Raw genomic sequence first — 26,468 nt, 5'->3', positions numbered from 1 at the left:
CTAATATCTAATATAATTAGTAACATGAAAATTAACTAAAATTAAATAATTGACTGTAAATCACTTTTGCTAATAACTAGGAGTAGAATTATTTTGTCTAATAATTTTAGTAGTTTTACTGACTGGATCCTGGAATTGTCGGTAACAAAAATAGTACGTATGTATTATTTGATTAATAAGTATACCATATGACAATGTAATATGAATATTTTAAAACAAAATTTACGGACATACTATCTTGTATTTTACTCATTATAATTATTATAACAGTTTCTTAACCATTTTTAAAAATTATAATTTTCGTTATAAGCCAATAGATGGCGTTATTTCAAATAATGCATTGTAAAGTTTGGACAAGTATTAATTAGTCTTTTTGAAAGAATACATAAAATATGTTGTATTTGGGGTATACACTAGACAGAGACATAAATATACTATAATGCTGTTTTTTGATCCGTAACCCTCGGTGCCCACACTGTTCTTATATTGTCCCTTCACTTCCCAGGAAATCGAACCCACGATCTTTATAATGACTTACGGTCTGTTTCACAAGTTTGTAGTGAATTTTATTTAACAATTATCTTATTAAACAGCTAATGTAGATAGTACTCATTCTATCACCATTTATTTGGGAGCATAGATTAAAATATGACTTTTGTATTTGGTCGGCTTATAAATTTATGTGACAAAAGTATTAAGTATAATAAGCCTATTTCATTACTTCTGAGTATGTAAATACTCAGAAGTAATGAAATAGGCCACTAAAATGCTTTTCCAAACAGGCCACAAAAAATTGAATATTTTCATAATGCTCTGTAAAATTTGTGATTGCTTTGCGGATAATCTTGATGACTGCTGATTAACCTATTATACCGCCTTAAATTTCCATCATAACCCGAAAGTTACTGTAAGGCCGTGTGCATATTATTTTGATTGGTATCCTTTTATTTTCTGAAGACGATCAGGACAGAGCCTGGGACAAAAGCTAGTGTTAAATTATATATTCATTTACCTTAGCCTTAAATAAAGGTTAAAAAGAAAAAAACAAATATATTTACAATCTATTTTATTTGATCATCTCGTATACATACATTACAAGCAAGTTCATTTACAATGAGCTAAAACTAAAACCTTGACAATTAATATGTTTGATAGTCGCGTGCGCATAGAAATCTCACGACAATTTACTTCATTAATTTGATGATTGCATTTAATCTTACTTTAATACATCCCTGTTAGCAAGGAACTGATATAAAGGAAAAATGATTTAAGAATAACTATCTCCAAATTTCTTAGGCGCGTTAGAGTTGCTTTACCACTTATAATCTTTATGGTCTACGCATTGTCAACCATATGGAACTAATAATATGTCACCCTGTTTTCTCTAACAACCTGTCACTACTGTCACCCTGTTCGTAACCTCCAACGCGACCAGAAAACTTGGGGATTACTTATCATTGAAAATGGCCTTAAATCTAAAATATCACATTGTAACTAATACACATAATATAAGCAGATCTTGTGATTATATTCGGTAACATAAATCATCACGTAGCATGGAATATGAGAATTTCCTTGCAATGTTAGATGTTTGATTTGTAATGTTGTACAATAAAAAAAATACTAATTACAATTTACTATCAAAACTTTGTCAACTCCTTCTTTTCTTTCTTCCTTTCTAACTATAGGCCGTTTTTAATAAACGATCCTAATCTCAATCTTTAATCCGAATTCAAGAACAAACCAATAAAAATAAGTCATTTGTAAGCATGTATAGAAACTTTGTTCTGATCGGTCTATTCTTGCGATAGATCGGAAAAAGATATCGGGAACATTTATTGAAAATGGCAGCTGGTTATACCTTACACGACATACCGTTATAACTAAACTACAAATATTACTAAGCGCGAAAAAGAAATGTCGAAAGAAACGTATAATTACATAAATTCTAATATAATTTTGATAAATATTAAAAAGTACATAAGTTAAATATAATTTTGATAATCAACATGAAATGCCAGAAAATAGTATATCAAAAATATTATTAAAAAAAAATATACATTTTTACAATGTCGTATGTGGAATTGCAAATTTGTACAGCTCTTCTTTGAAAGTAATTGTAGTATGTAATGTAAACTCATTTGAATTTAAATGAAAATAATTTGTGCAATAGTCTGGCACCAAATATTACTTCTGGGATGTCTCCCAACTTTTTATTCAGTCACACTAATCTAACATTACGTTCATATGCATTAGATTAGTCCAAAAATCTTTCTATACATTATGTTTGACATTATAAAAAATGACAATAAAATATTTAAAATGAATAATTTCGTAATTTAATAATATCGTACGTAGTTTAGGGAATGATTCGTACAATTATTTTCAGGTCAAAATATTCTTCTATCTTCCGTAAGCCAATCATTAGCTGTCCTTAAATTTGAAATAATTAAAATGGTTGGAACGATCAAAATCGATTGTATTAATATGTTGCGTAATCGATTGTGACATCGATTTAAATTGCAATTGTCTTTGATACGACGAAAAATGTTTAGCTGCATTCGAGTTATATACAAATAGTAATAAAGTTATAGTCAAGAATTACATAACAGTCAGATATCTTATATTCTAAAGTGATATTTTAATTCCTTTATACATTTTACTTTTATCACACAATATACAATACTATCATAATTGTTGATTGAACATTTTGTATACGAACTCTACATTTTCGCAAAATAGGTGATGTTACATATTTTACCTATTTTATTTTAGATTACATAATATTATTTTGTATGTAATTAGTTTTAATGTATCAATAAACATTCTGACATCACATTAGATTTTGTATGCATGCAATGCATTGTCTAAATAATGATTTGCATTAATCATTTTGGCTATATTCCTTCGCTACCTTTTTGAATCAACAGTCTGCAGAGTTCATCGTGTTTAAATTTTTTAATCTACCTAATGTGGGGTGTAGTATCCAGTTATGAACACTGTTAGGTGTATACATAGACAGAGTACGGCAGTAAAGGGCAGAGTACCTTTATAATATTTACCACTAGAATTACGCAAAATGAATGTGAGACCATAATTTTTTTTTTACATTGCATAGGACCTAACATAGCCAGCGAAATTGAGATGTGATAGACCTCTGCCTACCCCCGAAAATTAAAAGGCTTGACGCTTGAACATTCACTTGATAGTTGTATAGGTACCCATTCTCTATATTACATGTAGATACCTCATTACCAACATGAATAGCACATAGTCCGTTCTCTTTGTCTGCTGACCGTATTAATTTATACAACTCAGATTCGCTCTGAAGTGTGATATTAGGTGATACGCCGTCACTCAGCATCTCAAGAGCGTCGCTATTTAATTAAATGATACCAACATTTCAAATATATCTTAAGTCACAGCAAATGCATTCGACAACTGATCTTTGTTTATTAAATAGCGCCGGCTCTGCTGACAAAACGCCAGCTCAAGTTTTATTAATAAAATGTTTACTTAAGATCTTACTCAAGAGTGAGGTTGGTTAATTAATACGGTCTAGTTCGGTACGGTACGGTACATATACACCTACATTTCTGAGTTGTGATCGAGTGCTTTATTATCGTAACCGCGAGCGGTGGTGACAGAGGCGCCATCTGTGTCGAACGACGCGTCCGAGTCGACGTCCACCACCCACGGCTGTTTCTCCGCCGAGCAGAAGAAGTAGTAAACCACCGCGCCTATCAGATAGATGGCGCTGGATATGAAGAAAACAGTTCGCCACTGCTCCGCTGACTGGAAAAAGTTAATAGACGTGTTAATTTATTGAATTTATTAGATGATTTTAATTTGATTGATTTTATAAAATATTCCAATGGAGGTATATTTACTGATGGCAGCTCTTTTTTATGAGAAAGCAACGTCTATTTTTGCCATCAAGCAACGTTGTGCAAGCGCTTTGTAGCCAGTGGGATTACTTACTGGCTATTATGAGTCTTAACATCTAATTTCACAGGTCGACGAACACAGTAAATTATTGGTGTTACTATATATTTATGGTTAATCGTGTCGCTTACTAACGGGCGAGCAATTTGTTCGTGTCGTCATTCATTTACATATATAAAAAATCGTATCGAATTCGAAGCGGCGGCGCATACTGTGTCTGACTTGAATTATCGCAATCTATATTTTTAAATTTGAATCCATAAAAATATGTCTTAATTTTGCTTTCACGCTACCTTATGTTTACTATGCAATAGATAATTGTATTTATCACTTTAGTATTTGTTTTGCTAGAATAAAAATGGAATATACATACCTGATTAGTGACAATGGAGCCTGCTAATGGTGGACTGATAATTCCAGGTAACGTAGCAATTGTATTTGAAAGACCCATGAGGACGCTGGCGTGCGGTGGTGCGATGTCCAAATGATTTACACTGAAATTATTGTATTAAAATGACTTTACTTCTTATATTCACACTATTTTCGCTGAGATGTAAGCGAAACATTATAGATTATTATTATCTTCGAAAATTGCGATAAAATAAAACATTTTAAAAGTAACATAAAAATGTGTCATACAATTTGAAAATAGCGACATCTAGCGGCACATGTGCGAAATACTATTTCGTTTCGAAACAGTGATATGTGTTTCGTACCAGTTTTTTTTTTTTTTTTTTTATAAATATCCCTAATAAGTTATACTTATCGTCAAATGATACTCTACCTGTGTACTTAGAATGTGAAAAGAAATACACGACACGACTCCGTGTCGTTTTTTTGGATTGGTTGAGAAACTGACACAAGACTGATGCATTGGTCTCTCGATCAATCACAAATATCAAAAATGAAACAACGTCGACTTACAACTTACGGATTGCTGCCGCTTCATTTACCATTAGAGGTAGTTGAGTCATTTGGGCATGCCATTATAAAAACATACTATATATGTATACAAATTGTACTATAAATGGTAAATTACCTAAATCCAGACCAGGCGAATCCGCCGAGGCCGACAGCGATGGTGAGGAACACCACGCACCCCACCACTGTGGATGAATACGCCGCAGCCACCATGAATATTGTCTGTAATTCAAATACATAACACATCAATATTATAGAAAAAAATCATTTACCAAATCTACAGTTATATTTTCTAGGTTTTATTATAGTCTGTCGATATACATGTTATGCATTTACATACATGTATATCGGCAGTGCAAATAAATAAATAAATATAATATCATAAATTTTAAAAGTAAATCAGCGCTTCTATTATTGTGTTTGGTGATCACGGTGGGAGAGGGGGGACTGAGGGGTTGGTCGTTCGAAAATTTAAAGTTACAATATCTAAGTACCTACATTTTACAATTATACAAATGTTTGAATTTTTTACAAAAATAAATAAATAAATAAATACGATGCGATAAAATCCGAGTAGTAGTTTTATTTGAAGGTAATTGGGTTGTCTGAGTACATCACCTGTGACAGGAAGGCTCCGCAGTTGAACAGTTTGCGTATGTTGGTGCGCGAGAGCAGGCCGCGCTGCAGCAGCCAGTCCGCCGCGTGCCCCGCCACCTGCAGCACCACCGCCATCGCCAGGTACGGCACCGCCGACAGCCAGCCCGTCTGCGACGTCTCGAACTTGTACACGTCTGGAAGTACCACAACACTATATTATCTTAATGTCTTACTAATATACTATCTTATAATTATACTATCTTACAAATATACTATCTTAAAACATACTATACCCAGGCCTTTTTTGTCATTTCTTTTTGGAGGCATGCTAATTCTCGAAAGTTGTAAGTCCATAATTGTTTGTGATTTTTATTTTTTGTTTCCTTTACTTTTTAATGCCATTTTTTTTCCATATTTTCGAAATTTCTTTTGGGGGCACTGCGGGACTCAGCGTGAACCCACAAAAAAACCACTGACTATGCCAATATACTATTTTATTCATCTAGTATCTTACTAATATTATACACCGCCTATGGAGAGAAATGGATAATTATCATTACTAGCGTTAGGCCACTAACTTATGCGAGGATCTGTCTGGGTAGATTTCACCGCAATGTACATTTCTACCGCCTAATAACAGTGTCTATGCACTGTTGTTTCGGTTTAAAAGACATTGTAGCCAGTATTATTACTGGACATTATAAGACATAAGGATGTGTTATGACTAGCGCAATGGAGTACTGCGCAGTACTGGAGCTACTGTTTATGGCCGCTTGTATCGCTTACCAATAGGCCAGCGGCGTGGTCATCTCATCATGCAATTATATAAAAAAAACGCAGAAGATGGTTATACAAAAGGGAGGCATATAGGTATAACCTTTCATGAAGGTAGGCAAGAACGTAAGCAGCGTGTAGAAGCCCCAGTTCTCGCTGAAGTGCGCCATCACGATGGCCCACACGGGGCCCGAGGTGAGCATCGCCCACCACGGGTGACGGATCTTGGACCCCTCCACCGCTTGAGTGCCGCGCGAGTCCTGTAATATACAATATTTTATTTGCTGGTGGCAATATCTATATCCGCCCGGGCACCGACCGCCGTACTCAAGCTATAAGACGAGCCATATTGACCCATGTTAGTGTGTTTCATTCCGGGATCACCCTGTATACTATATCTGGCTTCGAACAAGCGTAATTGTATTCCCTGGTACAGTATAATCATGTCTTGTCAGTCGATGCTGTATATGAGGTCGTAGCCTCTTGCCTTACTATAATCGTTAATGTCAATAAAAAACAGAAAAAATTTAGGGGAATGACATATTCTATGGATAATTGTATCGCTAGGATATGTTATTCTCAAAACTTGCCATTATGGTTAACGTTTTTAAAAAGGCATTTCGTTTACGGCCCCTGAACTCCACTCCACTTACTATTCGGTCCAAAGGTGCAAAAATAGCTCATTATAAAAAAAATGCCCCCATGGTTGCATACTCCATGTAAGTCACTACTAATTCCAATATATAAAAATATTCGAAAAGTAACCTTGCTCTCAAGATTGTAAAAATATGACTATAAAGGTTCCACTATTACTATATGTGTGTATTTGGCCGAAAACGAAAAAAAAAACAGTTTTTAATGAATGTCCATATACTAGCTTGAGCTAACAAAACGTTTTCAATCCATACACTGATAGTTTGTGAATCATACAATAGTGAAGACATGTTACTTACCTGTATATATTTGAGTTCTGCGGGCGTGATATGCGGATCTTTCTCCGGGGATTCCTTCACGACTATCCACCATATCGTCGTCCACACTAAACCCATAATCCCTGAAATGAAACGAAATTATGTATTTGAACCTGTAAAACGAATCTGAATAATGTATAAACATGATTTAATTTCCGTCATTACTTCTACGACCAGTTCGGAAAGCATTTCTCACTATAGAACAATATAGTTTCTTGCCCGGGCAAGAAACTATATTGTTGCTCTTTACAAAATCAGTTTAACTAATATTTTTTCTCTGTATTATACAATATATTTTATACAAAACACAGTACATGATGCAGAGAAAAAATATACAAAAAGGTTTTTTGGGCGAAGTAAGTATATTATGAATATTACATTGTTGTACAATAAAAATAATTAAATCAGTTAAAAATGTGCATTAGAGACGGTTTTGGAGTGCCACGAGTAATGAGTATATCTGACACTAAGGGTCTGTTTGATCAGTTCAAAATAAATTTTAATTTACACTTATTGTATTAAGCAACTGATGTAGATATCAGTCATTTTATTAACATTTATTTGGGAGCAAAGATTACAAGTGTGACTGTATTTGGCTGTATATGTTTTATATATGAGCTATGTATGTGTTAAAAAGACGGCTTTTAATCAAACTATTATTTTTAGCTATGTCCATTATTCACATCTCTTATACAGTATTTTACTATTCCTAATTATAATGTTATCTAGTTTATTATCGATAATATTTCTATACTCAAATGTGGAGGCTTGTTATTAGCAATCTGATTTCCTATGTAACCAAACTGAATGACACTAGAATAAAAAAAAAAAAAAAAAAAACAATTTTTTTTTTATAAAAAACGAAAAAATACGAAAAAATAAAAAAAAATGTGATACAGTCCTTAATAGTTCGAATGTGTAGTACCTACACTAAGTAAACACTGTACATACCAAAGACGTAGAATATCCCCGGCCAGCCCGTGTAGTGCGCGAGCAGCGAGCAGATAGGCATCGACACCACCGTGCCCGCGTAGCTCCCGCTGAACGCGAACGTGGCCAGCCGCGCGCGCTCCGGCGCCGGCGCCCAGCGCGACCACACCGCGTGGATGCACGGGTACGTCACGCCCTGACACGAATACATTACACTTCACACTTGGACGCGAGTAACCCTATTGTTGGGTTGCGACGATATTAATGAGGCCAAACTTGGACATATGTTTAAAGATTTTTAGTCCCAGCGAAATAAATCCGCCTACCTTACCATGACATGTCAGGGTTAGATAAACAAACGTGAATTTGATGTTGGGAATAATCAATTAGTTGTAGTATCATTAAATCCACTAAAATACTTGCATAAAAAATATTTACTATTTTCTACCCAGTGGCGTAAAAAGATCCTTGAGTAATCCTGAAACCTGTTTAAATCTTAAACAAAAGGACAAAAAATGTTTTTGATGCTTAAAATACCAACTGAATCTAAGCAATAGCTCGTTCAAATGTTAACTTACCTCAAACAGTCCCTCGATGACTCTAACCGCGATCAGTAGCGCAGTGCTTGTGTGCGCGAGCGGCGGCGTAAACAGCGTCAGCAAGGACGTCGCTCCTATTCCGATCGCGAACACCCTGCCAACCAATAATTCAAAGTTAATACAAATTGGGAAGTTAATACTGACTTGGGAACTTGTTTTTTTATTAGTTGTTGCTATGGTAAAAAACAATATTATTCCAATTTAGCTGGTTCGATAGGAACCAATTGGCTATACAGAAATCGGCATATAGCCCACGCATAGGTCTTTGATCCTGGTATATAACAATAGTCGTTCTACAAACCTATATGTGAGTTGTATAGTACTTTAAAAAGGGCATGACGGATCAATTATTTCTGATTAATCTAACCCCCTCCATATACTTTTCAATGAATTAACTCAAAAACTCTTATATCCTTATTATATGTATTCTAGCAAGTGGAACGAACCTGTTACCTCCTATTTTAGCAGCAAGCCAGCCGCCCGGGAGCTGCGTCACCAGGTAACCGTAGAAGAATGAGCTCAGCACCAACCCTTTGGTCTGCGAACTCCAGTCGAACTCCGGGATCTGTGTGAATGCATTTATATTCAACGTAATTAACTATTGAGCATTATGACACCATTTAAGGCCGTATTGACAAATGCAACTCAGTACTCCCTCGCTCTGAAGTGCGATATCAGTTACGACTCTGTCAAACTAAAGTCGGCATCTTAATATTAGTCGGTATTTAATAAACGCATAATAATATTCCTGCAAATTACATTTAAGCCACAATATTTAACAGATTTTGACAACCGACTTTTGTTTATGTAACAGCGCTGACACAGCTGAGAGCAAACTCTTATATTACAACTTAATTGACTAATTGAATAATAGTTCGATAAATTAAATGTCTGCTTGAAATTTCACTCAAAGGTGAGGTTGCAATGCAATGTAAGACGGAGCCTTATAATTCAATGTTTTGGGCGGTGTTTTAATAGATAATCATCTCGCTAACCATCAGTAGTGCGGGTTGTTCGTATATTGCCATCCTCATTTAATTTAAAAAAATAAAATATGTATTCTTGAGGTCTATGTTTGATAAGACATTATTACTTAAGCTATTCTCAATCAATATTATGTATTGATAATTTTGCTCGTGACTCCCTCATTTATTATGAAAACGAATTCATAGATCAAGGTAATTGTATTTAAAAAATATCTTAGTTTACTTCCTCGAAGCTAATACATTTTATGCCATGGATAATTCATGGGGTGAGCAGTTAATTACATCTCGGCTAATAAAATTTATTGGCGCCATATCTGCCAAGTGTCGCTTCCTTTTATAGCTTGTCGTATAAATAAATTTTCCACGGAGATTAATCAGAGAAAACTATTCCTACGCTCAATGGCTCATTACAAAAACTAGAGCATCCAATTATAAGAATTGATAACGTTATGTTACTTTTTATAGTATATAAGTGGGCCTATTCCGTCTGCGGAGGCATATCCTTGTCTTGCAATTACGGGCGTTTTAGTTTTATAAGGGTTTTTGAGCTGTATCCCAGAGCCCCGTCGAAGCCCCCAATTCCCATTAAAGACACTAAGCCATATTGTACTTGGAGTCTGAAATTGTGTCTGATAATTGCAATATGGGGATTCTGAATTCGATACGTATATTTTTTTTTTATGTTAGACCACGCATAACTTTTTACAGAGTAGACCAATTTTGATAATTATTTTGATATAACACTGCTTACTAAATAAACGTAAGTAAAAGCACGATAGAATACTACATTGTATATAAGGTAGGTATACAGGTATTTATAGGTGTTGTTTGCGGTTGCGCCAGCGTTAAAGCCTTCCCTGTATGAAGACATATCACTGTAGCGATCTGCACCACTATCTCTACGACACTAGAGCTATCTATCTCAAAAATCGGATTTAAAAAATGTTATTTTTCCCACGTGAACAAATTGTCAGGATAAATGTAGCTTATACGTTAATTCAGGACGTCGTTTATCTATATGCATTCATTTCTTCGTCGTTCAAATAGCATTTCTAATATTAGTAAAAAGGGTAAGATAAGATTACTCACAAATACAACAGTGCCGTTGTCCAGTTTAGTCTCCATAGGCTCCGTCATGGCGACCACTGCAACCGACAGGTTCACTCGGAGCGCGTATACGTTGAAAAACCCGAAGAAGGCGAGGAGTGCCACCACGAGCCGCCGCCGCTGCCAGAAACGCCATGTCATCTGATGGTCTTTGGATGGCTCCCTGTGAAGTAAATCAGTTATTGTGGTGTATTCCGTATTAAACAATGTTAGGGTTTATACACAAGACTGTTGCGGCAAGAGTGGTCTGTTCTCTCTCTCTCTCTCTCTCTTGGGGTGATGGTGGTTTGTAAACGTTATGTCGTCGACGATTTTTATTACAAAAGGTAGAGCATCTACGCACAAGGGTATAAAAAAAATTGATAAGCTCTCATTTTAAATTTCCTCTGTGACTGTCGACTTTAAACTACAGTTAATAAGGTTACCGTTTTCAAAAAAACAGGCGAAGCGACTAGAATAATCTATCTTACATATTCCCAACACAAAATTATAAAGAATCAAAGGCTAAAGGTCATGTGTCATTTCCGTCAGATTGCTTCTGACGGTCCCCAAACTTTAAATTTCAAAACTGTATAAAGTTTGCGTAACGGCTGGCAATCGTAAAGTAGAGACTAGTGTCAGGTCGGGTCGGATACAAAGTGATATCAATGTTCTTTAATTCCGAGAAAATTATATATTCAATACAAAAAAATCCTTGTTGTTTTTTTTTTGCATAGGCTTAATGCGTGCGCAATAGTTTTGTCATTCAGAAAGGCAAAATTTGGATACCTAGGTACTCAAATTTCTTAAATATTTTTACTTTGTTACTGACCTTCATGTTTGTTTTATAATAATAATTTTAAACATAAAATTGGTTAATTGGTTATGTAAAAATACCGAATTCGCACAGAATGCTAATTATTAACAGTATTTTGAAGCACACAACTTAATATTATGAACAGAGCTCGTTCTAATAAGGGCATTCTACGTCCATTGCCTGCATTCTTAAATAATAGAAAAGAAAAAATACATTCTCTTAATCTGGACGTGCGTCAACAATATTTTAATCGCCTTTCACAACTCCATAGTACAAATAAGCTGTTATCTTGCGTCTATTTAACTGCTTAAAAGATAAAGCCACAACTTCTGAACAAACAAGTACTTACGAACATTTAGTCTTGTTTTGCCATTTAAAAACAAGCTTATTAGCCGCAATGAACACGACAGGAAACTGACAATGCTAGTGACCTTTAATTCTATTACAATTTATGTGTATAATTTTTTGAGTATGTTTTGGAGGTTTCTCTAGCACAATAATCTTGTTTGTACAGTACGAAATCCAAGTTTTTACGAATTCTATATTTAGCTTAAAATTAAATATGTATTGTTCCGTTTTGGTTTTAGAAGGAATTCAGAATGTTTTTTCACTTAGGTCAGATTTTTTCGCCAGGCGCAGAGTACACGGCTTGAATTAGAAATTACAGTCATTTGGCAACACGTGGGGTTCGATGATTTAACGAGCTCTAAAATCGCGGAGACTAAAGATTAAAAAAGTTGTAGGTAAATTCCTAGCGTGGTCACTGCCCATTCATTCCGAGTTTGCATTATAAGTGAATTTCCTGGTGGTACTTGCTAGGATATATTATATATCGGATAACGACCACCGTACACAATATGTTAAAACCGGCCATACTGGCCAATGTAAGTGTCTCGCGTTCCGGGATCAGCCTCTGCATGTCCAGTTCTAACAGGCCGGCATAATTGTGTTGATTGCCTAGGAGTAATCATATCTTGTTAGTCGACATTCTACTGGACCCCATTCCACTTAACATCAGATGCAGTGGGGTCACTTTAGCGTGCACGCATAACAATCAATTATTTGTTATTAATACTTAATTTACACAGTGTAATTTATTTAGTTTTAGCCCGCATCAGTGTTTTAATTACCCACAAGTCCCATAAGCCACACTTCTTACAGTTAATTGTTAATCGGCCGTTTTCAAATAACGATTCCATCTTAACCTTCAATCGGATCCCATTAATCAACCAATCAAAATACGTCATTTATAAGCATGTAAAAAAATCTTTGTTCTGATTGGTCCATTTTTACGACGGATCGAAATTGCGATCGGAATGGTTTATTAAAAGCGGCGTTAAACAAGAAGTCTTTGTTAGACGATCACACGATCGATACATCGAAGCTATTAACATTCCGCGGGCCACACGCAAAACAGGGTTGAGGTAAAACTTAAAAGCGAAAGTGCGCACTAAAGGTCGCTTTGTTCGTTCTTGTAACATAGAAACGCGTGCGACATTATTTCCGTATATTTTAATTAACTTTTTTGGTAATACTTATGTATTACATGATATAACTGTAATTTCTATTTTATCTATATTAAAATTATAAAGCTATTTGTTTGAACGCGATAATCTCAGGAACTACTAAAAATATTTTGATATATTTTCTCTAATAGAGAGCTACATTTCTCCTGAGTGCTATAGGCTACTTTTTATCCCGGAGGCAGGCAATAACTCTATCGCAACAGAGGCCCTTGTCCTTACAAGCAATTCCAGAACTTGTGTAGTTACATTGTGAAACGCAATATTTGTAATACCTACGGACGTGACAGCCGCAACATTAATTCCAGTATAGCACACAAAGTAGCTACAGTTCTGAGTTAGAGAAGCATAGGTTATATAAATTAATTATTTGAAAAGTATAGTGATGAGATTTCGGGTTCGATTCCCGGGTCGGAAAGAGTGATATTGCGTTTATTTACTTATCTAGTCCGGATTATTAGGTACCTATCTTAGTCCGCAGTTTGGAATTTGTACCTGATATGGCAATAGGCTTTCTTTTTTTGTGTATCGGAACCCGCAGTCTACACCGGGGGAAATCTGTTCGATAGGTTTGCATCCTATCATATCATGGGACAGAACACGCACGGCGAAAAGTGGGTGCACCAGCTGAACCTCAGCTTACCCGTTTGGAGATGAACTGCGAGAAACCTGTGGAGGAACCAGGAAGATCCTGCGCTTCTGGAAGGAGTTGGGCTGGCTAGACCCATAGTCGGCATCCCACGCACAACGGCCTGACCTACTACGGGCTAAGTACGGAAAAACAAGCCCCTTAACATGGAACATAGCTATAATTATATTGCAGAGGTATATGATTCTTATATCTAAATATAAATTTATTTTCCTTTCTACATAAATAAATAAGAATTAAATTTATTGCATCATGACGGGCATGCACCCGTGAAGGCGTTAATGTTATTAAATAATTTAAATTGGCATTATAAAATCAAGGTTGCGTCTATATAGGTGATATTGCGAATTATATAAATTTGAATGACGAGACGAGCAACCAACTCGTCTAATGATAAGCATCGCGATCGTCCATAAACTAGCAAAACAAACCGACCTTTAAATTATAAAACTACGTGGCAGTGCATAGATAGATATTTAAGTCTCATGAGACTGAAAATGCCCTGACATTATGACGTCCAGTGATACTAGGTACCTATAATGTCAAAGCGAGACACAACAGTGGTTGGACACTACTCCTTGGCGGCATAAACAAATAGCGATTGACCCAATGATTAATCAAAAGTATAGATACGTATTTTTTTTATATGGGCAAATGTGACCTGCACCTGATGGTAAGTGGAGTGGGGTCCAAGAGACTGTCGACTGACGTGAGATGATTACCCCTCGGCAGTCAACACAATTATGCAGCCTGTTCGAACCGGATATACACGGGTTGATGCTCGAACGCGGCACACGTGAGATACTATGACGGGTTTTGACACCCTGTGTACGGTGGTCGTTACCCGGGCGGATATAAAATATATCCTACCACCAGATAAATATGCCATTCCCTTACAAATCAAACGACAAAAACGTTCCTTAACATACGTTTTTGATATTGTTGTCAGTACGACAAAAGGCAGCTAATATTTGTCATTTGCGGGTGATGTAGGTATGCAATCGTTCCATTTGCGACATTGCCCATTGCCCACAGGCATATTTATTATATGTATTACCTAAGTCAGTAGGACTTAGGTAATACATATAATTTGCCTGTAATTATATTAAAAATCATTGGGCTGACCTAACTTTTAAACATAATTTATTCGTTTTACGCTATGTAATGTTAGTTTAAATTTAGCACAGTCAATAACAATGAAAAACACATTTCGTTTACTTATAATCTTATAACAAAGCACTAAAATTTAAATGGAATTGCGTCGGTCAGGTGACCGTTACGTCCGCGCCGACCGCCGAGCACTCTTTTTGTGACAGCCAAGGTGTTTCAACGTAATTTGTAATTTAAAATGATTTAATTATAGTTCATTCTCCTTTATTCTTCAGTATTTTCGTATGACTGAATTTTTACTTTTTAATTGGGGTATGTTCGAGCTTTTCGAGATATACTTGATATTGGAGGTAGGTAGTTATTCGTCTCAGTTTGGTAGATCAGAGGATATGTATAATTATAACTACACTTAATTTTAATAATAAATATTATCGGTAGGTTCTTATACAACAAATTAATGTAAGTATCAGACAAAACATTTAAACTTTATAATAGAGCGAACATGATTATTATATTCAGTACAAGGGCAAAACATTTCTAAACAACTATAACTATTTGTTTATAATTTCGGTTCAGTTTGTTCTAGAACAGTCATGTCTCGCTATATTTAATTTACTTCAGTAAATGCACACTCAATATTGCAGATTTTTTAAACATTATTTAGGAAACGAAAGAGTTTAATTTAAGATAAATATTAAAAGAAATAAGTTGAAACACATTATCCGCAAAAGTTTTAAGGTGGTAGCTCAAGGTCCATTTTCATACATTTTGTTTCGGCTTTAATCTGGGTAACTAAACAAGTATTGGCAAGTAAAGAATTTAAATTCACGTCTAGTTAGTGATTAGTTCTCGCAGTTGAAAGAAAAACGTAAAAATAATTAATAATCATGGATATTTCTGCCTTTAAAATTTCGTCATATTAAATTTTAAAGGTGGCATCATGCACAACATAAATATCTACTACCTTATAAATATCTGAAAAAATATCTTTATGTCGTTATGCCTATTATTTAGCAATTTTATTCCAAGCGAATAATAAATCTCCAAATGATACTGTCATTAAACAACAATTATTGGGAATCCCAGGCTGAGACTGACAAGTGACAGCTAAATAGATTTTCAGAAGTATGATAAAATCTTAGTTATAGGCGGTATGTAGGAATGGGAAGACACTTACGATTTTAAATAACTCTTTAAATGTTTAAAAGTAATTAATTATTAACTATAGGACAGCATTCAGAAAATCCTCCGAATTTGATTTTTTTCATGGCCACGACATTACGCGAAGTCCCTGTAGTGGAATTAATTCCACATCACGAAATCGAATCAGTAAGATTCCGAAAATGGTGTCGGCCGACGACACAATTGGGTTGTGACCCAATTGTCAATTTTAAGGCTTTTTAACGGCTATACGTTTTATTTGAACGATTTATATTTGAAGGACATGTTTTTACTGGCCTGTATCACAGGGTCTCACGGTCCCGCCCAAATCAGAAAAGACTCAGATTATATTAGAGATAATATGTTTTTATCTGTTTTGTTTTACAGTTACAGGGGCAGAGAGCCAGCTTGATGCATTTCCTATAATGTATATTTTTACAACGAAGAATTTTAGTTATTTACTCAATTAGTAGTTAATACTATGATCTTTATTAAACATTCCACATAAACTAACTTCGATTTTAGACAATGTTATGATCGACTTACGATAATCACGAAAATAATGAAACACGTTTTAAACAGCTCATATTTTCTTTATCAGTATAATTCTCTACCATACTCCTCTCATATGAAATGTTTAATTTATCCGCTTTTATTATTTATGGCTCGATAATAAAGAATATCTGATGATAGATAAGAATATATTATTCCGATCAATAACAAATATTCAGTTCAGATAAATTTATTAAATACGAAAATAATTATTTTGAAATTCAGAACTTTACCATTCATTGTCACAGATAACCTCAATCAGATTGAAAGCTTATATCTTCATGCACTTTATACGTAACTAAAAAATGGCGTCCATAAAGTAGTCAATTATTTTGTTTTCGATACCTTACATACGCGTACATATGTCAAAAGTTAAATGGTTGGATGGAGTATACACTACACTAAAAGCCATAAGAGGTGCCAATACGCTCAGGATGTTCTATCATCGTATATCTATATCACGGTAAGTGCTTTGAGGAATTATTTACCCTTGTCCCATCCTCATCCTCCCTTAGCAGAACCACGCTTGGTAACTTTCTGAAGCACAGAAGCGTGGTTCTAATTAAAAGGTTTAGTAAGTCATACTCTCGCGGGGTCATTAAGCAGTGGAATAGTTTGCTACCTTTCTCCAGCTTGGGATTGTTCATGCGGAGCGTGTTTGCAATTAGACAGGCCGGCATAACGGTGCTGATTTTCTGGGGATGTATTTATTTGTCGATGGACTTTTTGTTTTCACTTCACTTAAAATCAGGACTCTGGTGCAGTAAAGCCATTGCAGTCTTCAATAAAAAGTGAGACCACAAACTTTAACTCTTTGTAACTTAGATTCTTACTGTCAATGAAACTGATCCACAGATTTTGACAATTCAGTAAAATCTACACAAGATCGGTTTTACGAGATAAAGAACGCATACCTTTTATTAAAATACAAACACAATATTGTATACCGTCTCCTTTCATGGTCGAAGCTGAAAAATATGTCTGGTGGGCACATAAGTCGAGGTAACGTAACGCAAAACACGCTGAGATATGCGGAAATAAAACGGTACATATTCTGTATATAGGCAAGTCATACCATTCCAAGTTTTTAAACAGCAACAAAGGACACATTCTTTGTTTCTTTATAACTAGACAGAGCAGAGGAATGTGTAAGTAAATTTTTTATATATATTTTTGTTATTGTTTTTGATTTAGTTATAGTTTAGACCATAAAAAGCCACGTCTAAATCTTAACCCATAAATCTCGGGTCAATTTCACTATCTTTATATCATTCGGCAAAATATCAAACTTAATCGCTTGCTTTATTAATAAAACTTTTTTATTGATCAAGTGTCACCGTCAAGATCTACAAAAAATCCTGTTTTACTACCGACAACAGTAAACTGAGTGACATCTCGATGGCCCGATTCTTTTTTGAATGTCGTAGCCGTCCACTAGAATTATTGCCGGATTTAAAACCCCTAATAAAATGTATTATGTATTTCCAACAAGAAAAACCTTAGTGCTAGATAAACGTTATTTATTTATATTGCCAATTTCAAGACAAGGATAAGCATTGTATCAAATATGAGAATACTGGTCTTTTAATGAGAGGGCAGTATATAACAAAGAGTCTTTAATTCTGTACAATGCAGTAGCTCTCTAATCGTTATTGTCTGATTCTCCGTCCTGAGCCGAGGTTAGCTACCCGTTAGTAGAGGTTACCTCACCCAAAAGTCCAGTGTGTCTGCATAAGCCTACCGTTGTCGTGCTAACAAACGTAAACCAGGTTAAAAATGCAGTAGCTAAGGTATTCTAAAACCTGCCTCTTGAAGTTATCATAAATAAATAAAAGTAGCAGTATTGTTGAGATAAGTCAAACCGATATCATATATAATATCTACACAATTAAGAGTTACTTTTGTGTATTATCTTGGGAATGGCTCTAAAACGTGTAGTCAGATGAATGGACGCCATTAAGCGTTAATCCATAAATTTGATACAATTCCATTTAAAGTACTTAATCAGATAAAAGTTTTTTGTATTTACAACACCTATTATTATAAATAACCGTTTAGTTTATTGTTATAGTATTGTCTTACATCTTGTAGTTTTTCACTATTGAATAATCAAAATTAATGGTTAGAGTTCCATTTATCGTCTTAAGTGATCAATTTTGTTTATTTTTATCTAAGAAGCGTTGCTTCGGCTTAATTACATAGTATTTTATATTAGACTTTAAAATAAGTTTCTCAATAACTATCTACTAAACATAATACGCAAGTTTCGAATCACAACTTTTGACATATCGCTATTATTTTATAAACATATTTCACTCTTGATATCTACTTTTCGTAACAAATTAGTATCATATCATTTGAGAAGCATGAAAACGTATTTAAATTGGACGTATCTGTTCAACCCTGTTTAAATAATTTATTCGGATAGAATATAAACTAAGAAAACAAGACTGAAATCAGCTGTTCCACGAAGAGGACCAGACAAGTGACAGATGTTTGCGCCTTTAATACTGTCTCGTCTAGCGTAGGTATAATGTCTTAAGTTTAATTTCGTGAATTCTAATACGAATGAATCTATGCACATATCTTAAAGTTATATGGCTATAGTTCAGAATATGAAAGCATTTTTATAATTAGCAATGCTCGAAAAAAGAAAGAGTTAACAATCTTAAAATAATTATAGTTGTCTTAAGGTAATTGGTCCAATTTGAAGAATTTACTCAAAAATCAAAATGAATCAAGGTTCTAAAGATAATACATATTTCACTGCAAAACTGCTGACAATATACTTAGACTGGTGCAAATTTTATCAATAAATGTAAATTGTAGAATTGTTTTCCGGTTTGACTTATGGCTCGTGTGTTAGATATTTTAGTAGCAATAATATCTTTAGACAATTTAAACCAATAATATCTTTATTTGATAGTCACGTAACACCAAACTGGTTTAGATGACATCCACTTAGCGCTGACTTGTGTCGTAATAAAATAGACTCTTATTTTGCCATTTTATTCGGAACATATTTTTCTCTTCGGAACACATTCTGGACATATTGTCGGAAACAGTATTGGCATTTGATATAGAAAAAATAATTATTTTGCTATAAAAATCTTTAGTTGTGAAAACTATTTTAGTCTTCGAAGTTTTATTTATAAAACGTAGTAAAACTTGGATTTAAATTAACGAAGATTAAATCGATGTATCCCAATTCCCAAGTAAACTATCTTATCTGAATAAAAAGCGATGTTCACTTATTTAGCGTTCCGCTGTCTAGGTACTGTTTACTACCAAACCATTAAGATATACTTCATTTATTAACTTTTTTACTAAGGAGCTATCGAAATATCCCAGACAGGTACATTTACTACGAAAGTGAAAGTTCTGACTGCTGTTGTTATGCGAACAAGCTGCAACATCTGAGTAAAAATGTTAATGTGGCTCAGAGTTGGCTACTGTCTTGAATTGATGAGCAGGAACTTTTGCTTTTTTAATAAATGCCGTATCCCTATGTAATCCCTTTTGTATACACCGGGAATTGCTCTATTATTCGCTACATTTGTACAAGTTTTTTTTTTACAATATTAAAAATTTTATACAGAGGTTTAATAATTATATAAGTAATTAAATAATGTGCTCTAATTACCGTAATAACAGACTGTCGTCATAGTTTATATTATTTAATTGTCGTACAATCAACGAGGAAGGTGGGTTTTCCTTCACACATTGTTAGCGAGACAACTGCTAGGCACTTATCACATTTGTCGTCGCATCAACAAATACCCAGACATCTTAGTCACAAAAATGTAGATTTCACCATTAAATTGTAAAAGTGAAAGGCTGATTTAGAACAATTGCTTGCTTAACCAAATATGTCCAATACCACACGTGTATCTTTAAACAGATATAAGGCACGCGGTCTACTATCATGTCGCATCACGAAATAATGAGCATTGACTGATATTAAAGGAATATTATAAATAATTTTATCCACGAAGACGCTCCACTACTTTCTTTAATCGCTTGCAATGTGCATGAGCAGCATGAATGCGCACTTACGCCGATGTACAGCGTCGAGGCTGAAGCTTGGATCAGTCCCCTTACCCCGCAACACCCCCGCTCAAAACGTTGTGGGGCGCGTCTTCGTGGATGAAATTACCTTTAGTCTGTTATCTATTATTACCTTTCAAATCTTAGGATATGATCAGCTTCTTTTATTCAATTTATCAACGGTCCAATACAGTAATAATAAATAATTGTTAGCTGATGTTCTAGTCTTGAATTGGCATTATAATCTGATCAATAAAACATTCGCATCGGTTTGAGTTTTTGCTATGAACTGTGGTAATTAAGGACAAAACAATCTGTGGCGTCGAACTGGCTCATTATTTTCTCATAAACAGACAATAAGTATCTAACGAATTAGATCGCGACGTTACATCTAGGTTGTAGTGAATCAAACATTAAATTTATATTTTTTGGTTTCAGATATGCCGCGTCACTCAGCATGATGAGATGATTTTTGGAAATAGCTTGTATAGCTTTTAAAGTTTTTGCACATAAAATTAAATAACACAGATAAAATTAATAGAAAGAGAAAGCCAGATAGAGTCCACCATTAGATAACTACGGAGAAAAAGTTTACCTATACACAGTGAAGTTAAGAAATAAATAATATCCAATAAATAAATGTGATTAAAAATGTTACAAATTATCTTAATTAAGTCAGAACTACTCGCTTGATTTAGTATTATTTAACATTTGATTACATAAAAAAATTGCTATAATTTTTCTCAACTTTCTTTAATTAATATGCAAACCGTTTATAATAATAGCGAACGTCGTGCCGTCTCTCTAATCTCTGAAATTACAAAACTGGAAAATTAGAAATTATTATGATTGATATTCGGAAATCGACTACGTTTTTTTAAAAGAAAATTACTTTACTTTCAGTCTTAAATCTTTTTTCATTTAACGTTAATTAATATCAAAAAGATAGAAGTTTAAAGAATTTTATTTTTAATTATCAGATAAAGTTATCCATCAACTGAATCTAAATACCAATAAATACAAAAGTCAGACAAATAAAAAAATATTATTCATTAAACAGACAATTTTAATTTGTTCATGTTGTATTTTATACGAGGAATATTTTTTAGGTCATGATTGATAATTCACCCCTTTTTTTTTGTTTTCGCGGAGAAAGAAGCCGGCTCAGAAGCCCCTGCGCACCGAAGGACGCCCTCGGCGTCTACGGCAGCGTGAGGCCAACTACACACTGCCGTCCATCCCGGGGTCAACCGACAAATGTGCAAAAATGCACAGAAATGCACTAGGGCGGGCAGCCCCCTGCTGCCCGCCGACGACCCCCTTCGTGGCCCCTATTAGTCGCCTCTTACGACAGGCAGGGGATACCGTGGTGGAATTCTCCAAACGCCCCCATTCCACAGGGCGGGAGACGCCGATCAGTCGTCCACCCGGCGCCTCCTACGTCTCCTCTGACGGCGGGAGGGATCGGCCCGTTCCCGATCCCTCTCGGCACTCTCCTTCTGCGTGAGGACCACCTCGCAGAAGTGGGCCACCGCACGCCAGGCCTCCGGGCTGCCGACCATGGAAGCGACCACGGCCGGCAGCGAGAGGTCTCCTCCGACGACTGAAAGAGAGCGTTGCGCTCATCGTCCCAGGCTGGACAGGACTCCAACATATGTTGGGCCGTATCCCGCGGGCAGTTGTCACAATGGTGACACACGGCGCTTTCCTCTGTTCCTACTATCTGACACAGGTACTCCCCGAAGCACCCATGCCCGGTGAGCACCTGTGTCAGGCGAAATGTCGCCGCGCCGTGGCGCCTGTCCAGCCACTGTGCAAAGACAGGACGCACTGCCGCGACGGCCCGAAGCCCCGTTGTGGGGGCCTCCAGCCTGAGACGCCACTCCTCCACGGCGGCTCGCCGTAAGGAGGCCTTTTGGCCTCCACCTCCTTCGGGGCCGGACGCTGCCCGTTCCTGAACGCCTCCTCCCTCCAGTGAAAAGTGTCGGAGAGAGATTTGGCGTCCAGATCCCAGTGCAGGAATCCGGCCAAAACACAAGCCGCCTCGTACGAGACCGTGCGGTACGCCCGTATGGCCCGCTGCGCAACGACCCGCTGCGGGCCCCGCAGGAGGGCGACAGAACGCCGCCCCAGGGCGTCAGCCCAGACCGGGCTGCCGTACAGTGCCATGGACCGCACGACCCCGTGGTACAACCTTCGGCAAGGGATACCAGGACCTTCCAGGTTGGGCAGCAGGCTGGAAAGAGCGCCCGCCGCCCTGGACAATTTTGTCTTCAACTTCTCAAAGTGGGCGCGGAATGCCCACCGGCTATTCAAGATTAAACCCAGATATTTCATATTTTTGCCGATGGGAATCCGCACCCCCTCCACTACGATGTGGGCACCGGCTGGCGGCCCTCTCCGAGGCCCATGAAAGCAAATGGCCTCGGTCTTCTCGAGGGCCACCTTCAAACCTAGCCGCCGGATTCGACTCACTACATTGCCGGTAGTTTACTGCCGATAATTCACCCCTAAATGTTATTATATTTTTAGGTACAAATATGTTCAGATATTTGTCAGTAAATGTTTAACGGTTAATCTGTTACGGTTTACGTTTTAGTTCAAGTAGTTTTTATATTACTGATTAACGGAACAATGCGTCATCACAGATCTGAAACATCAACATGAATACAAAAGTTCTACACGCCATAAATCGCGATAGTCATCCTCCTAAATCTCATACTGAAAAACAAGACGAATGTTTAACTAGATAGAGTTTATTTTGGATAACCAAATATTTAATGGTGGAATCAACAAATAGTATAAATTATTGATATAATACTATTTTACGGATTTTATAGCGGTTTTCTATATTATAATTTTCTCTCGGCATTTTAAAGACTGCAGCCTTCATGGTCGCGGGGGGGACTGAGGTGTTAATTGTCCGAAAAGTCAGTTACAGTATCTAAGTACCTACATTTAAAAATTAAACATAAGTAATCAGTATAACTTAGTATATACATAATACATGAACAATAGACAAGTACATAACCATTTGTGAAATATTGTAACCGCAATCAGCCCCAGGTCTGTAGTATATGCATATTACCAACCTACCTGTTATTCTAGTGGTACACAGTTCAATAAATATTATCTACTTCAAGTGGCAAGTTTAAACACTGAAGAAAAAGAAAACAAAAGTATATAATACATACATAGACAACTAGATGCAATTTAATAATTTACGGCACTTATCTAAGCCCACCCATAATTCTACTCAGAAAAACCGAGCTCTCGTTTATAGGGAACCCGACTGTAAAAACACTTGAGTTCCATCAATAGCATTGCAAATAATAGGGAGTACCAAAAACATGTGATATTTGTTCAGGTTTCACATGTTTGACCAAGTATCATCTTAGATTCTTCCATATTTATCATTCCTAGTATTTTTTGTTGTCATTCTAGTATGATGTCATGGTCAACATTTTTTTCAGTTTAGTTCAGCTAGAAGTAAACATAATATTGGATTATACATTATATTATAAGCCTCATAAAGTATTATATTCAGTAATAGCAACATAATTATATTCACATCAACGAATTCTGTGACGGTAAACTCATCGGAGCGCAAAAACCACATCGAAACAACCAGAAGTTATAAACTCATGAGCTATCGATATGTCAGTAATAAATATGTGAGACGAAGTAGAATTTATCGTTTTAACATTAGACTGACATTAAAATGATTACAACCTAATTGAGATTTTCTCTTTGTTTAAGTTATATACATCATATTGTGGTCCGATACAACGCTGCTTACCCCTGAGAAGGAAAAGGGCGCAATGCTATACATGTATATTAAGTATCTTTTAGTTATATTTGAAAACAACAAAATAAAAAGCCAAATAAAATAAATTACGCAAAGAACTTAGTGCTAAATGAGTTACGTGTTAATTGGGGCAAGTGACCCAAAGCCGCGGCGTTCTTTTCTCTGAAGCCATTTGAATTAAAAGTATATTACGAAGACCCCATAAATAAAGCGCGGGGATAAACAAGGTCCTTTGGGAACGCAAGGACTAACTTACCGCCCTGAACGCTATTACGGTTTGATGGAAAAGTAATTGAGGCAATCGTGGATAAAACGAGACGCCATGAACTGTTTTTCTACGCTACCGTAAGACTGTTATTTCACAATACTGTAACTGGCATGGTATTGGCCATTTAGATCCATTTAGGTACGTTATTATTTTTAATACTAGCTTTTGCTCGCGGCTTCGCCCACGTGAAGGAGTTTTCCGGGATAAAAGTCCCGCTATAGCTTTTCCCGGGATAGAAAGCCTATATTCATTATAAATGTTATCTCTAATTTAAGATGTTCATAGTATTTAGAAATAATAATAATTATACATTGTTTTGACGTATCATAAGCGAACTTTGTTCGCCTACGTGATAAATAAAGTATTTTATTTATTTTATACCTTCCCAGGGTCTTAAACTATCTCCATATAAAATTTCATTAAATCCGTTTATTAGATTTTGAGAAAATCGATAACATACACACAGACGGAAAAGGGTATTTTGTTTTATAATATGTATATTAATCGCGGGAAAGAGAGGCCCACTGCCTAAAGGTCATAAATGTGGACACAAGATATGTGACCATAACGCATAAAAGAAAGGACTAGGTTCAGGGCTGCTATCCGTCCAGATTGCCCCGGATTTGTCCTAGTTTGAAGGTCGTCCGGGGGCCGTGTGGCAGGGGTTTTTAAAAAGTGTCCTTTGTTGTCATAAAAATTCATTCCTAAATACCCGTATGTTAAATGAATAAAAATGTAATAATTATAATGGTGTTTTTATTTTTGTTACAAAAAATATTTTTTCTGAGGTTTCCAGGGAAAAGCCCATATTTCGCCCAAATGTCCAGGATTTTTGCCGTGTTTATCCGTCGTCGGCAATTTAGGTGATGGCAGTCCTATGTGTAAATTTCATAAATAAATTTTGTTAATTTTAGACGTATTCTACTTATTTATTTAGTCTTATGTACAAAACTTTGTTATAACCAAATATTAATATATATTTTGTAAGCTGTTCTAGATATCAAAAATTATATAAAATATTCTGTGGATGCTTATATAATCCGATATCAAACAAGATGTTACTCAATTAGTTGTAATCTGTTTAAATTTATTTGTAAGTTGTAACATATTGTGAAAATATAATGTACTTTTTTATGTTCCAATTTATAGCAATTTACGTCATCACTTAACTCATTATTGCCAAGAAATAAACGTTTTAAGTTTGCAATGTTGTACAAAGTTAAATATTATGCTCGAGTATTTTGTTGATGACAAGTAGGAAAACATTCATCAGTTAACAGACGCGATAAGATGGTAAACAGGTTAACTGTATGTTCAAACGATCACATTTTTGACGTGAGCAGAATATAATATAGATATCACACAGAAGCCAGTGGCAAAGGGTTACATTTTCCAAAAGGGAACCCGACCCGATATATAGGTACTAATATGCATCAATACAATCTTAAAAATTTCTAATCAGATTCCACATAAATTTTACATAAAAGGAAGCCGGCAGGAATCTGGTTATATGGATCCTTCGCCACTGATAGGCTATACAAAGCTACATAACATACAGCTATAATATACACACGAATATCAGTCTGATTTCATTTGAAGTATACAGATCGGTAATAATATTCTTACCCAACATATAATAATATCTTTTGAAATGAATGCAAAATTTTCCACAACTGTTGCATTTGAAAGGACTTTGTCTAATTGGAGATATGATAACCTTCAGA

The 26,468-nt window shown here is 35.6% G+C and overlaps 1 protein-coding gene across 2 annotated transcripts in view; it reads right to left on the bottom strand.

The window, feature by feature from the left end:
• Window positions 1–1,049: 1,049 nt before the first annotated feature.
• LOC115445668 (sialin) overlaps window positions 1,050–26,468 on the bottom strand; it is a 42,960-nt gene continuing 17,541 nt past the window's right edge. For both annotated transcript variants that reach the window (XM_037443396.1, XM_030172032.2), the window contains exons 2-11: window positions 10,813–10,993; window positions 9,184–9,302; window positions 8,717–8,831; window positions 8,160–8,334; window positions 7,191–7,291; window positions 6,341–6,497; window positions 5,485–5,657; window positions 4,985–5,088; window positions 4,319–4,439; window positions 1,050–3,795 (exon numbers count right to left, since the gene is read on the bottom strand). In XM_037443396.1, coding sequence (XP_037299293.1) covers window positions 3,589–3,795; window positions 4,319–4,439; window positions 4,985–5,088; window positions 5,485–5,657; window positions 6,341–6,497; window positions 7,191–7,291; window positions 8,160–8,334; window positions 8,717–8,831; window positions 9,184–9,302; window positions 10,813–10,993 — 1,453 coding nt within the window. In that variant the 3' untranslated portion in view covers window positions 1,050–3,588. The remainder of the gene's footprint in view (window positions 3,796–4,318; window positions 4,440–4,984; window positions 5,089–5,484; window positions 5,658–6,340; window positions 6,498–7,190; window positions 7,292–8,159; window positions 8,335–8,716; window positions 8,832–9,183; window positions 9,303–10,812; window positions 10,994–26,468) is intronic.

This window comes from Manduca sexta, chromosome 26 (assembly GCF_014839805.1).
Source record: "Manduca sexta isolate Smith_Timp_Sample1 chromosome 26, JHU_Msex_v1.0, whole genome shotgun sequence".
Classification (NCBI taxonomy): Eukaryota; Metazoa; Arthropoda; class Insecta; order Lepidoptera; family Sphingidae; genus Manduca; species Manduca sexta.
The sequence above is the reverse complement of the archived record's forward strand: the minus strand, read 5'-3'. Positions and strand labels throughout refer to the sequence as shown.